This window comes from Filicampus tigris, chromosome 12 (genome assembly GCF_054856515.1).
Source record: "Filicampus tigris isolate MCC_2025a chromosome 12, RoL_Ftig_1.0, whole genome shotgun sequence".
NCBI classification, from domain to species: domain Eukaryota; kingdom Metazoa; phylum Chordata; class Actinopteri; order Syngnathiformes; family Syngnathidae; genus Filicampus; species Filicampus tigris.
Genome location: NC_141228.1, coordinates 16,986,531 through 17,002,950, shown reverse-complemented (window position 1 = coordinate 17,002,950; position 16,420 = coordinate 16,986,531). Strand labels below are relative to the sequence as shown.

General features: G+C 42.7%; 1 protein-coding gene across 4 annotated transcripts in view; it reads left to right on the top strand.

Moving 5' to 3' along the window:
• Window positions 1-16,420, top strand: part of farp2 (FERM, RhoGEF and pleckstrin domain protein 2) — a 31,848-nt gene that overhangs the window by 6,981 nt on the left and 8,447 nt on the right. For 3 of the 4 annotated variants that reach the window (XM_086047163.1, XM_086047161.1, XM_086047162.1), the window contains exons 3-16: window positions 3,760-3,864; window positions 4,128-4,170; window positions 4,246-4,324; window positions 4,465-4,562; window positions 4,947-5,061; window positions 6,623-6,770; window positions 6,855-6,950; window positions 7,023-7,186; window positions 7,723-7,791; window positions 7,885-7,942; window positions 8,634-8,892; window positions 14,223-14,419; window positions 14,713-14,802; window positions 15,981-16,114. In XM_086047163.1, the coding sequence (XP_085903289.1) occupies window positions 3,760-3,864; window positions 4,128-4,170; window positions 4,246-4,324; window positions 4,465-4,562; window positions 4,947-5,061; window positions 6,623-6,770; window positions 6,855-6,950; window positions 7,023-7,186; window positions 7,723-7,791; window positions 7,885-7,942; window positions 8,634-8,892; window positions 14,223-14,419; window positions 14,713-14,802; window positions 15,981-16,114 (1,655 nt within the window). The remainder of the gene's footprint in view (window positions 1-3,759; window positions 3,865-4,127; window positions 4,171-4,245; window positions 4,325-4,464; window positions 4,563-4,946; window positions 5,062-6,622; window positions 6,771-6,854; window positions 6,951-7,022; window positions 7,187-7,722; window positions 7,792-7,884; window positions 7,943-8,633; window positions 8,893-14,222; window positions 14,420-14,712; window positions 14,803-15,980; window positions 16,115-16,420) is intronic. The other variant, XM_086047164.1, reaches the window with a different exon arrangement.

Genomic DNA, 16,420 nt, shown 5'->3' with positions numbered 1-16,420 from the left:
TGTCTGCAAATAGTGTCCTAGAGTGTATATTTGTATAACAGTACATGGTGGGAGGGACTTAGAGAAAAATATTTCTGATTAATATGTGTAACGTAACTCCATTTTTAGTCAAGTGAAACAGTAATGGGGTTTTTTTTCGTACTACTCAAAGAAGCGTGGTGTGGTTGAGAATCACTGGCATCAGCTGTTTTACCAATTATTTCATTATCTGCATTTTAAAATTTTATCTTTTAGATGACATTTGCTTGCATGGGGGTTCTTGCGCTGAGGCCCCTCCCGCCAACGGCGCGGGAGAGAAAGCCTGGCCTTGTGGTTGCTGAAACACAGGCTCCTTTGATGCGGCGCACAGCCTTGCCCCTCCGCTGGGCCTTCACTCGCATGCGGAGCCTCGCCGCGTACAGACGGCGCTGCATTCATTAGATGTGGACGGGCTCTGCTTTTAGGCAAACAAGCACATAAATAGCAAGGTTGGTAACCACAAGACGTGTACAAGAAAGAGGAGGAGGCAGTGCAAAGTTTGAGCTGGTCGGCGGGGGGGGGGGGGGGGGGGGGGGGGGTGCGGCGGCGGCAGGGGGACGGAAGCGAAGTTTGGGTCAGGAATTTTAACCACGGGGAGAGAGTTACGGCAATGTTGTGGATTATGCAACGAGTTTAATGTTATCATATGCTACTGCTGTTTTTATTTAATGTGTTGAAGGCAGACCAAGGAACAGTGAAGACTGTATTTTTAAAAAAAAAATTTTTATATTGAATAGTATTGAATATTGAGATTGTGACATCTAACACGTACCTAAAGAAATTAAAATTTTATTAATAAAGTATAAGCGGCACAGATAATGGATAGATGGATATATATGTTTTTCATGATTTAGTTTTTTAGTTTTATTCCCAGCTCCTATCTTCTTGTTTTAATATGTATTTTCTATGTCAAGCATTACTGCTTTAAATCTCATTAGATTGTGCAAACGGTGTCGAAGATGGAGCTCGCTAAGGCTGGACCTGATCCAGGTTACCCAGGTGCACTGAGTAGACTAGCATTTGATCCAGATTACTGCGTATTCTCACACGTGTCCTCAACACCTGCGGATGGAAAATAAATGTGCACTGTGGTCGTTTTAGCCGGCTAACGGCAACTGGGTATGTGCAGTAAGTACTTGACTAGTCCGTTGGGTCGTCGATGGAATTGACGACGCCATCTAGACATGTCATCTCCAGGCTGAACAGCTGCTTTGTCCTAATCCGCGGCCACCACTTTCTCTGAACGTGATTGCGTGACCCGCTAACCCGCCTTAGCGCTCGACTTCTGAGACATGCCGCTTACTGACACGTCAATGCGTCGTGGATTTGTGTGAAATTACAAATGCCAGATGTGCTTTTTAGGTCGTAGCGCACACACTCATTCGCATTTCGGCTTAGATTGTTGATGTTGATGTACTCGTCGTGCCTTTTACACTGAACCTAGAAAGGTATTGGCAAGATATTGCCCCGAACTGTTTTCACACGGCAACGCTGCATCCCGAGTCAGGCAGTTCTCTCTCAGGGTTCTCTCTCAGGTGTCTCAAGTTGGTTCAAAATGCTGCTGCTCAAATCTTAACTGGAACACGTAAGAGGGAGCACATATCTCCCGTTCTGGCCTCCCTCCGCTGGCTACCTGTACACTTTTAGAATTAATTTTAAGATTCTGCCATTGTTTTCAAATCTCAAAATGGTTTCACCCCCACCTTACCTCTCTGAGCTGCTCCAACCCGGCACTCCTGCCTGTTGCCTCAGGTAATCTGACCAGCTGCTCCTAGAAATAAGGAAGTTGAATCCACAAACTCAGAGTGGACGGGTCTTTTTCTGTCGCTGGTCCTATAATATGAAATGACCTGTCGGTGCACATGAGACAAGCCCTTTGGCTGCCATTCTTAAAACCCATTTTTATACCTTTGTGTTTAACATGAGCATGAGATTTGGGACCTCATTTTGTGTTTTATTTGTTTTTATCAATGGGTGGGTGGCTCGGTTGCTTTATAAGGAGGGTGATTTGTAGAGTTGGCTGTGTCGCTCCAGGATTGCGCTGGCTTTTAAGCTTTTAACTCATTCAATACCAAAGACATATTTATGTCTTTTCACAGGCCAGGCGTTCAATCCCATGAATTGTGTATATATTTTTTGCAGTTTTTTTTTTCAAATGTTAGGGTAAAAGAGGGTCTGAAAATGTCTGATACTAAACGAGTTAAGTGGCTAACCATTAGCCATTCCACGTTTTGGATTACTGGGCGGAAGTTGTGGCCATTGGCAACTCGTGAATGAATGTGCTTATTATTTATGAATGTGTTTTTGAACCGCGACATGATGAGGGATGACGATTGAAGGCGGAATCCACTTACACATAGACGGTGTCTGGAAATTCTTGTTTCGGCTTTGTACACCAATTGCATGTCTGTACCTTTCACGGTGAATCCAACTTTGGGTTTATGAAAACAGGCCAGACATTGGTGGATACTGGATTACACGACATAGTCATTCCGTGAACTTTGTAGAATGTTGTAACGTGAGACAAAACACCTCTGAATGTTCCTCGGATTGCAGCGTCTGGATTGTGAGTTGAGTCAAAGACGATTTGTGGAAAATATGTCATAGCAGATTTTATTCTTTGGTTTGGGACCGACTGAAATGAGACACTGTAGACTCATGGAAAAATCAGTTTTACAACACTTTATTAGCTGTTGTCAGCTGTAATCATTTGTATTTTTTTTTTTTTTTTTAATTGTAATGGGTGAGGTACACTCCATCTCAAGTTGACTTGCACTACTTTTAACATTGTGGGCCAGTTCCTTTTAAACCCCCCCCCCCCCCCCCCTTTTTTTTTAAGTACAATTTTACATTACAACCAGATGTTGAGGCTATAATTTTGCATGCTACATGTCCAAACCTCAAGTGACGTGTGTGCTGAGTACGTAGTAATTAGTTAGTTGGCCCAGAGAAAATAAACCCAGAAGAAGCCTGCCAGGAGCCGCACTTGGGCACGCTTCCTGCTCGCATCGATGGGAACGTGCAACCGTTTGCCGTTATTTACTTATCTTACTGGGGGGAAATCAAATGATAGGAGCGGACGCATGGAACATTTACAATTGTCGATTTGTAAATGATTTATTTTCTTGTTGGGATATATTTGGGACTGTTTAATTTCTGCAAAACAAATACTTAAGTCCCCGGAGTGCTTGCCCACCCATCTAGTGTGAAATTGCACAACCAAGTAAATGAATTGGTCAAAAACATGTCTGTGAGTGAGCTATTCAGAATTTCGCTGGCTTGTCATATCACATGCCAGATATTTTACATAATCCTCTAGCCACACGATCTCCCTGCCCTTAAATTGGCAGCACGGTTTGGAGAAGATCCAGAGACACTTTCAACTTCAATCAAGAGTTCAGACCTCTGTACAGGCTCGGCACCAAATCATACATCCACCGACACGGTCATGTGTGTTCTCATGAAGTCTACGTTGACTTCATTACAGAAGCGTGCGAGGTATCTCTTGTGCGCCGCATCGCTTCAAGTCACCCAGCACGTTTTATTGGGTTTAGGTCTGGTTAAGGCCATTCTGAAGTTCTTCTTCCATTGAAACCGTTGTTGATTTTGGACGAGTGCTTGTTACGCAAACTCTACTTTATCAGACAGACATGTTGAAGGTTTGTTATTGTGCTGTTGACACAGGGATGAGATTATAGTACAAATATTTGTTTTATTTTTATTTTTTCCTTGTTCTTTCAGCCAAGAGCTTTCGGGCAGGATCTTCTCTCTGAGGTGTTTCTGCGAGGCAACCTCATCGAGAGTGATTACTTTGGGCTGGAGTTTCAGAACATGCAGTTGAACTGGGTGCGTAGATCTATGTCAACACGCGCGCACACACACACTGTGACCAAACTGTCAAAGGCAAACAAGCATCTCAAAGGCTTGAAAGTTGACTGTTTGGTGATGACGACAAGAACTGTCAAGTATTCATACTGCTAAAAGCATAATTGATTCAAATGGCAAGCTAAAAGTCTCGGAGGCATGTGTTCCTATACTTTTGCCTGTTTAATTGTATAATCCAGGCGTGTGGTCATCTAAAAGTCAGCTATCTGTTTGTGTCCATTCAGCTTTGGCTGGAGCCCACCAAACTCATTGTGAAGCAAGTCAGAAGTAAGTTCGAATAACATTAATATGAATTTAATAACACCGGATACAGTGTAATCTAATGTTTTGTTTGTTTTTCAGGACCAGCAAATTCTCTGTTTAGACTGGCTGTGAAATTCTTCCCCCCAGACCCTGGTCAGCTACAGGAGGAGTTCACCAGGTCCTAAATTACAAACTCACAAATCACAACATTGAACAAGCCAACCACTGGACTTGACTTAGCATTGTACACACAACCTGATGCTGCTTATTTTGACACTAAACCTGTGTTTTATTATTTCTTTTTTTTTTTTTTTGTAGGTACTTGTTCTCCCTGCAGATGAAAAGGGATTTGATGGAGGGACGTTTGATCTGCACAGAAAACACCGGCGCCCTCCTCGCCTCTCACCTCGTCCAATGTACGGTTAAAAAAATATTTGGTTATCATTAAAGTATCCCTGAATACGTCATGCAAGTAGAGAATGCAATTTCTGTAGGAATGCTGCCCACCTTGAGATGAACTGAAATGTGAAATTAAGTGAAGTGTTGAAATGTCAATTGTGAGGCTTGAACTTGCAATGATATGAATGCATCGAAAAATGTGGGAGGAGGAGGTAGATATGGACAATCTTTTAATCTGGGAATCTTATTGTGGGAATTTAAGGAATGTGATAAATAGTTCTGTACATGTCCTTAATGAGCTGACCAAATCAGGACATATTTTACATGTTAACCTCCTCCTTTCAAAAGTTGCATCGCTGTCCGAACTCAATAAATGGAATAGTCCCGATTTTCATCCCCAGCCGAAATCGGCGACTACGACGCGGCCGCCGACCGAGACTTCCTGATGAACAATAAACTGCTGCCGTACCAAGAGAAAGTCCTGGAGGCCATTGTGGACTTCCACCGCAGACACCTGTAAGTGTTTGGCCTCCTGCTGGTGACCTCTTAGAGCTCTCATGGCGCTGTTTAGTTGTTTTTTTATGTGTGTTTTTTTTTACATGTTGTTTTACACTTTGTTTTACTTTGCTGCGAAAGTCTGGATTTTTAATTTTTTTTGTCTTAATTTTTAGTTGTGCTTTTAAAATACATGTTAACCATTTGGTTTATGTGATGAATGCATTTTATGATTCTTTGTATTTGATGTTTGTTTTTATTTAAAATAACCAGTATTAAAATTTATTATTTTTATTTTAAATTGTCTTTTTATTTTATTTTGAATTTATATTTTAAAATATAAGTCCTACATTTTAATTTTATTTATATTTTATAAAATACATATTAATTTTTGGTTTGTATTTATTTTTTTAGTTTTACTTTGAGTGAACAAATTTGCCATTTTAAACACAATATTTGAACAATTTATTCGTATATTTTAATTATATTTGAGGGACTATATTTGGTGTCTTTAAACACAAAATAAGGCTAATGATGTGTATATACTTTGTATTTTATTTACTCACATATATTTTATTCATATTTCATGATATACTGTATATATATATATTTTTTTTTTATAATTGTTGGTCATTGCATAAAGTGATGTTTTTACTTTTATGCAATGACCTTGCATTTTTAGTTCGTAAAGAGTGCTTCCCCCCCCCCAACCATTCTCTTCCAACAGTCTCTTTTCAACGCTGTGCACTAGTTTGCTAATCTCTTCCCTCGCTTGCCAGAGTGGACGTACAAGCAGCCTAATCCCCCATCGTCCTCAGTCTCCCTCTCTGTCCTCGGTCTATTAGCCTTAAGGCCAGTAGGGCAGCAGGGGAGGGCTCTAAGGAGATTTAACCGCTTAACGGATCACCCAAATTAGAATGCGGTGATGATTGGATGAATATGTCCTCCTAACATGTTTGTAATCACTTCTTTTGCTTTATTTTTGATAATGGCGCTTAAATCCCGGACGTCCAGATCGTTTTAGTGGGCTGTGTTTCACATAAAACTCAGCAAAGGTTTACTGAACACTTGTATTCTGGTGTGGATGGTAACTATGTAAACAAATGAGCACCACCCGAGAACTCACTCGCAACCCCTGGAAACTAGGAAAACAGTTTCTTCCTGATGCCATTTTTACCCGGTGACATGAAAATTGATGGACATGTCTGTCATGAATGGGGGGGCAAAATATCAAGGATCAATGTCTGAAATTGAACAGCAGGTTGCCCATTTTGGTTTGAAGCAGCAATTCTGTGAGTTTCAGGGCTTCAAAATGAGAAAAAGTTAGGCCCCGACACGAGTTTCATCAGTTGATACAATATTGCATAAACATGTCCATCGTAACACGATGCACAAAAAAAGTCTCAAGGACCACATGCCTGAAATTGAACAGGAAGTTGGCCGTTTTAGTTCATAGTGTGAGCATAGCGTCCAAGACAAAAGTGGCTCAAGGTCTGAACCTTGCAGCACTCCATTTGCTGTTGTTGTCCCGTGTGACAGATGCAAGCGTGTGTAAAAGTCTTTGTTTGTTGACCCCATTCAGTGGCCAGACCCCCGCCGAATCGGACTTCCAAATCTTAGAGATTGCTCGCAAGCTGGAGATGTATGGAGTGCGCTTCCACCCGGCGGCCGACCGGGAAGGCACCAAGATCAACCTGGCCGTGGCTCACATGGGCCTTCAGGTCTTTCAGGTGATCTTCTGTTCACTCTCTCTGTCTCATGTGGTTCGGTTACAACCAAACTCCTGCCTGAATATGCTCGGGTTTGTTTTTCAGGGCCACACCAAAATAAACACCTTCAATTGGTCCAAGATTCGCAAGCTGAGTTTCAAGAGGAAGCGCTTCCTGATCAAGCTTCACCCGGAAGTTCACGTACGTATGAAAGCTCATAGATGACTGATCTCAGGTCAGATTTGATGGACGTGGTCTCTCTTGCGGTTCCAGGGCCCACATCAAGACACTCTTGAGTTCATGATGGGCAGCAGGGACCAGTGCAAGGTCTTCTGGAAGATCTGCGTGGAGTATCACTCCTTTTTCCGTCTCTTTGACCAACCCCAACCAAAACCCAAAACCATACTTTTCACCAGAGGCTCGTCTTTCCGATACAGGTATGCTTGGATTTGTGTGCCACCTTTGGCTACGACCCTCCAAAACTAAACCAGATGACTATAGTCCCTGGTTAACGCTATTTGGTCGTCAGCGATCCATCTTGTTTGCTTGTGAATGAAATCGCCAATACTGACGTGAGGCGTCACGAGTTGGCTGCTAACTAGGCTAGCTACATGCTCCAGAGAGGTTGAAGGGTAGGATTTTTTTTTTTGTGCTCCCTTTCTGAAATTAACACAGGTAAAAGCAGACTGGATATTTTTTTTTTCCCACTCTCAGCACCCTTTTTTTTTTTTTAAACTGTTGTGCGTGTATGTGTAGGAAGCCCGAGTCATTTTTGAACATTTTCGTAAAATAAGGAAAATAAATTCAACAAACACATCGTTGCCTCAATTCAAATTTTGCAGATTATGATGACCTACCGAGCTGACTGAGAATGTCTTAAAAAATGACTTCCTAACTTGAAAAATGACTTTGGTAATTAGACTCTGAGGCAAACAACTTTTTCACGTTATTGATTGTAGTTTGTTCTTTTCAGTGGGCGGACACAGAAGCAGCTTGTGGAATACGTGAGGGAAAACGGAGCCAAGAGAACACCGTATCAGAGGTGTGTGTTGATTTGAAATGAACCAATTAGATTTTTTCTGTTGGTTATCACTTGATCCCACAATGTCTTTATAATACGTCTGATATTTGGCAGGAGGAACAGTAAAATACAAACGTCGTCTCGCTCCCTTACCATTGATGTGCCAAAACAGGTCAGTCAGTTTGATTCTCATCTGAAATTTGATTTTATATGCACTGTAGCCAGAACGCTAGGTACACCTACTGTCATGAGATTCATTACATTATCTTTGTTTACAAACATACCTGTCATCTTGTACGTTTTCCCCGTATTTTATAATTTTTTTGATCATTTCAAATTGTGTACGCCGTATATCAATTTTTGGACGGGGAAAAAATTTTTTTTTTTTTTTTTTTTTTTTTTTTGTCAGACCGATCTCGTCTTACCCATTTCGGCTCTAATCCGGATCGTCCGTTAGCGATTCCGACTGCAAACTTCGGCCGACTTTCACGAGCAAAGTTCCGCCAAGTTCCGACCCCCATAGTGGGGCGATAAACACTGTGTAAGATTCTATATCGAAATATCCGTTCCGTTTCCCCCACCTCTCCCGCTGAGCGATAAATACTGTGTAAGATTATATACAGAAATGTACGGGCAAATTACAATTTTTGTAAGATTCAGCACAGCCCGGCCGGGGTTGACAGGTATGTACAAATATAAAGCTGGAGCTCTTCAAAGTACTAGATACTTTGAGGAGCTCCAAGGCGTCTGCAGTACTGAATGTTTCTGATATCTGGTAGCAAGAACTAAAAGTTGCTGGAATCAAAGGTTGAAAAGTGGCTCTTGTATATTTTTGTCATCACGGTCTTGTGTTGCGGTCGCAGAGCTTCTCGTTCAACGAGCGTCTCCGGACGCCGTGCTCCCCTCCCTCGTCCTCTGTGTCCTTCCACTCGCCGCACATCACCAGTGTCAGCCCGCGAAAAGACCACCCAGCTCACCACCAGCAGCAGCAGGCGCCTTCACCCGCCGTGCCTCCCTCGCCGGCGTCCCCTCAACAGCTGCCACCGCAGCAGCAGCCTCACATGCTCCCGAAGGAAGAAGTCGTCAACGGCGCCAGTCCCCCGACTCACTACTCTTTCCCAGGTGCTCCCACCACCGCTCACTTCAGCCCCGCGTTTGTGTGTGTAGAAGGTGGCACCCCGCAGTTGCCGGCGTCCAAAAATGAGGCCAGTAAGCCTTTTGCGAGGAGGTCAGGCAGGAAAGGGGTTCTCACACCCGAGGCTTTCGAGGCCGAGCTTTTGCGTACCAAACAAATGTTCTCGCCGCTACGCGTCACTGAGGAGTTTATAGACGACGATCCCACGCAAATGTCCTTTTACGGCGGCGGGGTGGAGGCCTACCCTTACGGGCGCAATGACAATGTGGAGCAGTTTGATTATGAACGCGAGTCGGCTAAGAACAGCCTCTTCAGCGTGGGTATCGAAGACCTGAACAGCAGCGTCAACCCCTTCCCCGATAGCGTGGTGGGTCATTCCGAGACCAGCTCCTTGCTCAACAACCGCTCCGAGTGCAGCTCCCTGGACAACCTGGGACTCAGTTCTGCGGGCGAGTCCATGTCTGCCGCTCCAGACTCGGCCTCCTCGCTGCGCCTGCCGGGCTCCGACGTCCAGTCGGAGGCCAGCTCCATGGTCAACTTCCCGGCGTGCTCGGTGCGCTCCGAGAGCAGCTCGGCCATGCAGTTCAGCGACTTGGTAGAGCAGCTGGAGCAGCTCAGCTACCCGCCCACCGCTACCGAGGGCTCGGGGAACGGCAGCTCCGACTCGGACTCGGACTGGGGCTCAGACAGCGTCCTGCCGCCGGAGCAGAACCTGTTTTACAGCAACTCGCTCACCGGGAATGCTGGGATTGAGAACTTTCTCCTTCAGTGCCATAACTTGCAAGCCTTGGCCCTCTCAGACCCTCCTGGACCTGCGCAAATTTAGTTGAAATTCGAACAAAACCGTGTCGCTTTGACCATACGCAAAAAACGCTGTTTTGGAGAATGCAAACGGGTCACAAAAGCCACAAGATTAAGGAACTTTTAGATCTTGGTACTCGTGGAGCTAAATGGAGTCCAATCCGTCGCTTCAGATTCAACCTCAAAGGGTCCTGAACCTCTGGAGAGTATTACCCCACTGGTCGTCTTTTGGCCCTGGAACTAAATTCTGACAAAGTAGGGGCCCAAAACCGTGTCACAAAAATGCTGTTCTGGATCCTGATAATGCAGACACAGCAGTTCTGTCTAAAAATCCTTGGCACGTGTACAATAGTTCTGGAACTAAATTCAGCCAATAGTTGTAACTGTCCAAAAAACCCGCCCCAACGTTACTGGTTCTGGGGTAATGTTTTCTGTAGGCACTCACAGTCCCACCTGGATCAGTGCAAATTTATTGGCTCTTTATAGTTCAGAACCTAAGAAAGAAAATGTCGCTTTGGCCGATATGGTTTACACAGTAAATGCTGTAAACCTAAAGTTCTTACAACTTTTATTCTTAGCACTTATACAGTAGTTCCTGAAAATTAAAAATACTAAAAAAAAAAAAAAAAAAAAAGGTTCCAGTCAAGTACTTTGGTGCAGCAGTCCCCTACCCCAAATGGTCATCTTTTGGTATGGAACAAAAGGCAGACTAAAGTTTACCCCATGGCGCAAACACACAATGGTTCTCCTAAAGTTCCTGTTCCTGTTCCTGGGGTCGAGTTCCTGGTCGCCTTGACCTTCTCTGAGCCCACCTGGACCAGTGTTAATTTATGTGCCCGTTGAGATAATAAACCTTAATATTAAATGCGTATTACAACATGCCACAATGTAGTCATCTGCACTTAAAACCTTTTTTTTTTTGTACTGAAGTAACATTTAGATTGATAACTCGGCTGCGCAGCACTTCTTCTCAACTACTAAATCTTAATCTACTACTTGCTGCTGGGCGGAATCCTCATGTCCAAAATCACTACTTTCAAGAATTCCAAAAAAAAAAAAAAGCCATGTTAAGTTACCAAACACTGCATTGTTCATGTTGGTGTTATACCTTATCCTGCTACCATTATATAATCTGTACATAATTTACCTTCGGGGCTGACAGCTTCCTTGAAGCATTACAGCTATCCATTTTTAACAAAACAAGCTGCCTGAAATGCATTTCACCTATTTTCAGTCCTCTTGAAGATAAAACAGACGTTCAGTGGTGTGGCAACGTCAACCCGCACGGCCCCTACAGAGTGAGATAAAAGGCAGAGTTTTTAACAACACTTCTCAGGGAGTTCCAGCATTCAATTAATAGATTTGTTCATTTTCATTTTTTTTTTCTGCACTTTAAAAAGGTTCATGTAAAATGAAAAAGACGATAGTAAGACATACGAGGTTTCCGCCCCACAGTGACTAGTTGCAATTGAAGGTCTTTTATTTCTTACTTTGTCCATATCCAGACACATGCAAGAATCTCTTTCTGCATGTGTTGGTTTTAAAACATGTGTATAAAGATTGTATTACTCTACTTCCTGTGGTTTGTAAATCCTGATCATTAGGGATGGCCGGTATCTTATCCTTGGTGCTTCTTGGTTGCGAATTATGAGTCTTAGGGTGGAGTTGGAAGTAATTGCAGTGATCCTTCGCTGACACCTGCTGGTTAAAGCAGCTGTTGAACTTCTGTTACGGTGAATCCCCACCACTGCTCAATTTGGTGCATTGAAGATTATCGGCTGCTGTTGAGCCATTTTGTCCCCTGTGAATGTATCCGCTTAAAAGATTCATTGTAAACTTGTAGGTGTGGCGCTTGTGGGGCATCATGTACCGCTAGTGTGTCGCAAGATGTGGGGTTCAGGGCCTGTTAAGGTTGTTTGGCATGAGTTAATTTCAGGGTTTTCTTTGCATGGGAACTTTTGACTATCTCAGAGGTAGCGTAGAGCAAGAAATGGTGGCCTCTCCCCACATAGATGCCCCCTTTCCCCTCCTCAGGAAAACAAAAATCAACAGGTTGTGCCACGTCTTTTTGCCATAGCCATGTTGCCTGACTAGTTAGAGCTTCAAGTTTTAATTATGTTGAGTTGTCAAACTTTGCTACCGCGTTTAGCCACATTCCATGACAAAAAAATCCCGATGTGTTTTTGTTGTTCATCTTTCTAGTAAAAGTGGTTTAATTTTGGTAGCCATGGGACAATTTCTCTTCGACAAGTTAGTCTACAACCTCGGGAAATGGTCAAATGACTCTTAAAATTCTGCTTCTTATATCTCACCGGTCGGATGTCACTTAGACGTCTGTGATCCGTCGGAGCATTGATTTTAAATATATTTTTCATGGTGCGCTTTGCAAATTTAATTAGTTGCAGTGGGTATTGAAGGCTAAACCCTGTTAAAATACATCAACTTTTTCTGATGTCGAAATACACCACAAAATGATAACCTGTACGATAAAATTGAAAAAAGAACAAAATATGTTGGTAGGAAATGTTTTTTTAAGTACTTTTAAGTGCATCAAGACAATTTTGAATCACAAAATGTATTCAGTAATTAGTGGGTCACTGATGTTTTTTTTCTGCTACCTAAAATTTGTTTTAATTTTAAAAAAGTACAATAAAAAACAAATTCTGCCAATTTAAAATATATAAATTTAAAATGAAGATTTGTCTATTCGTGGCTGAATTGTACTGGTTATGATTCAGTTTTTCTTTTCAAGATAAAACAAATTATTTTCTAGCAGTTTCATTTATTTGAAAAACTTGATCCTACAAACTCCCTTTCCATACCCACTGTTAGATTCTCCAAGGCGGGGCTGACAGTTACTGTATGCACTTACATAGACATCCGCTCAGCACTGCAACCGCCGGCTAATTTCCAACACATGTGTATTTTAAGTCCAAATGTACTTTTAAATGTTTTGTATGTTTCTCTCAAGAAGAATAAAGACAAGTACCACACATGTTGGACTTAAACATTCTTTTTGGAGATACCTGTACAAATCCACTTTTTATACCACAAATACATTTCCAGCATTGATACTTCTTTTTGGGGGGTAAAAAAAACAAAAAAACAACCAAAACATGCATAGTAGTTTCTGTTGCCGTTAAAGACAGCAACAGGATTGACTGGATCCTAGTTTTGTGTGCGTGTGTTTTTTTCTATTTGGACAAACTCGTAGCCAAAGTCATTCCCCAAAAAAGCTGCCCCTCCCTCTTGTCTGGTGCAGGGCCCGTTGGAGATAAACTATAAACAACTCCACGCCCTCCAGACGGACCACATTCCTGATTAGTCGCAAGCAATTGTTTCCGGGTCACGGAGAGACTTTTTTTTTCTCTTCCCTTTCTCCTTCCTCCACTCCCACCCCTTTTTTTTTTGTATTTAGACAAGTGGAAGAGCAGCTGTGTGCTGACCTAAGAGGAGGCTGCAGGAGGATGTTAGGAGTTGTGCAGTTTTTGTTGTGGTTTGATTTGGATTCTGAGTCTGAATCATCCATTCTTCTCACTGTGGCTTGTCCAAACAATAGCAGAGGAAGGAGAAAATGTGGGAAACATTAGGCACTTTTTCATTGACCGCAGGAATTTAACCCAGAAACTTTTGGAGGACAGTTTTTGCCGCAGCGACTATTGTATATTCACTCCGTGTTGTGCTCGGGCCCACGGTTAACACGGAAAGTCTGGTTTGTTTCTTCATGTCAGCAGTCTGATAACCACCTTGTACAATAGAAATAAACAAAACTACTAGGAATAATCTGCAGAGTAAACAAAACAAAAAAGGCCACGTCTCGCACGCGCACGTACGGGTGTGCGCAATGGTCGCGTCATATGATTGTAATTGCTTCCTTGTGTCAGCCACTACCTTGCACGATAGAAATAAACAGAACAATTAGAAAAAATAAGCCACAGTTTAAATAAAACAAAGACAAGTCCATGTCATGCAGGCCACATGCACTGGAAGACGTGAAGCACTATTGTAAACAAGTTACTCGCGTTGCTGATCTTGACAGGCATTCATGTAAATAAACAATAAAATGAAATGTAAATAAACACAATGGCTAGAAATAATCCACAACGTCCCCGGTACGGTCAGTCGCGCGTGGACACACATGGTCATGTCATGTCATTCCGTGACTGTAATGCGATCACTCCTCACAGACGTTTTTCAGGGTGACTGCCACTTTGCACATCAGAATGAATCAGACTGGAAATAATCTACTGAGTAAAGAAAAAAAACCTAGTTAAAGTGCGAACTCCTGTGCATGAAGAACCATTACTTAAATATAATTGATTGCTCATGATGTCGTGTGATTGCCTCTTTTGATGGCTATTAACGGTAACTGCCACCTCTTACTAATTAAAAATGAACCCTCTAAATAATCCACTGAGTCCGCAATATGCTCATTTCTGCGCATATGTAAATCACATTTTCTACCCAACAAACAAGGGTTTGACAGCTGTGTCCTTATTGTTGTCATTGTGTGCAGACATGGCTTTGGAAAGCCCCCAGATGTCCCCCTTCGATGCTGCCGGCCCCCTTTCCCTGTCGCCCTCCTTCCAGATGTCTACACTCAGCCTGCCGGGCCAGGCCGCCGTCAACGTCTCCTCGCCACTGCAAAGCCCCGTCCTGAGCGAGGTGGGCAGCAATGCCAGACTAGAGGAGGAGGAGGAGGGCAGGAGGAAGGTATACGCCCCCCTACCACCTTGCCTCAGTCCCCCCACATCCCACGTTTTACTGTGTAAAGCAAGAGTGACCCAAGTATGGGCCAAGCTCCTTCTTTAATCTGGCTCACCGAGCATTTCCATGTTCAAGAGTGCTGTAAAATTTTTTGCATCAATGTATAGTATTTTTTTTAAAGTTTTTTTTACTCAAATTAGTACCTCCTTAAAGGTGGTCTTAAAGGTTCCACTGTAGTAGCTGCAGCAAAAGTGTGCACCTTTTCCTGAGATTTTTTTTTAAACATTATTTGCTCTCAGAGGTATCCCGCAGACAAGGCGTACTTCATTGCCAAAGAGATTTTGACCACAGAGAGAACCTACCTGAAGGACTTGGAAGTCATCACTGTGGTGAGTGGATATAGTAACATTGGTGGTTTTAAGGGCAATTTGGCTTTAAATAACATCTATGTTTTTTTCCCCCCCAAAACTTTTTTTTTTTTAATTCTCAAAGAAATCCCTTTTTTAAATTTATTCCCCCCCCCCTAAAAAATCTGATTTCCGATTACAAAAACAATCCAAAGCAAATGGCAAAGCAAGTTTTGCTTTTTCCACATCTAGGATTTGTTTTATTTCTCCTAACACCAAGCAACATTTTCCCATTGAATTAACTTCCACAAAAATAATTTAATCGAATGTTTTTTCACGACAGAACAATGTGAAAACGTGTTCTTTTTTTACTTGGAAAAGTTCCCTTTTTGTTAAAACATGTATATTGTGTGCGTGTCTATACATAAACGCGATCCTTCATAAATTGGCATTTCTAAACGAGAGAGCGTTGTACAGCTGAGGCAGGGCGACTGCGGCCCAATATGTGTGGCTTGGAAGCACATGCCTTGAGTCAAGTTTCCAACCGGGATAAATCACTTGCTTTTGCAACATTCTAAATGGCCACTTTGTAAGTTTACAGTATAAATTCCTTTCATGTAATGTTATATATTGTGATACCAACAAATGTAAAATAATTCTATTCAGAATTACTTCGACTGTTACATAGTCGTTAAGATAAGCTAAAATGATTGAAACAAAGTTAAAAACTGCAACAATAAAACTAAAATATATAACATTAACATAACATTTACCTTACACATCAGGAATAATGACGTAGTGGATCAGCTCAGCACCACAGAAGGACAGTGTTTAGCCATGTTAGCTGGCCAGCCGCAGTTTGTAATTGGTGTTGAGCAAGTTAGTTTAGGGCCTAGTAGTTAGCGAGCAGATGTCCTCGAAACCATTTGAGGCCGATACGATGATGTGGTAAACAAGCCTAATCGCGATTGATTGGTCGAGTCCAAATATATATCACTGGCCAAATTTATTACGTTTATTTACCGGGCACTCCTCGCACCAGGTCTTTGGAAGTCTTCAGAGTGACTCCACGATTGCCTTCCACTTGCTCCTTTTTTGTCATGTAGAAAATGTGCAAACGTTTGTTGGATTTTTCTACTTTAAATTGTGCGACTTGGCTCAATAAAGGATAGGAAACATAATTTACGTGGTCCTTCTCTCCGTCTCCCCCTCCCCCCCAGTGGTTCCGCAGTGCGGTGATCAAGGAGAACGCCATGCCTGACGGCCTGATGACGCTGCTCTTCTCCAACATTGACCCCATTTATGAGTTCCACCGGGGCTTCCTCAAGGAGCTTGATCAGCGGCTGGCTCTCTGGTGGGTGCGAGATACTAAGCTAACTTTGCATACACATCACAGAAGCAACAAGTCAAACCACCGACTCAACGTGGCGACAAAGACGCCGTTATCAAGGAGCAACACTGTTCCCGTAACGCTTATTAGCCAAGTTAGCTTAGCCGGCTAAGATCGCTAGCAGCTTAGATAGTAACTAAGCATCGTGAGCTAACTACAATGACGCGTTCTACAACTAACCTCTATTCCATGTTAACTTGGAGCAGACGAAGCTGGATGGCTAAACTTGCCAATGCCATTTGCGGGGATTTGCCCTCATTTCAGTATAGT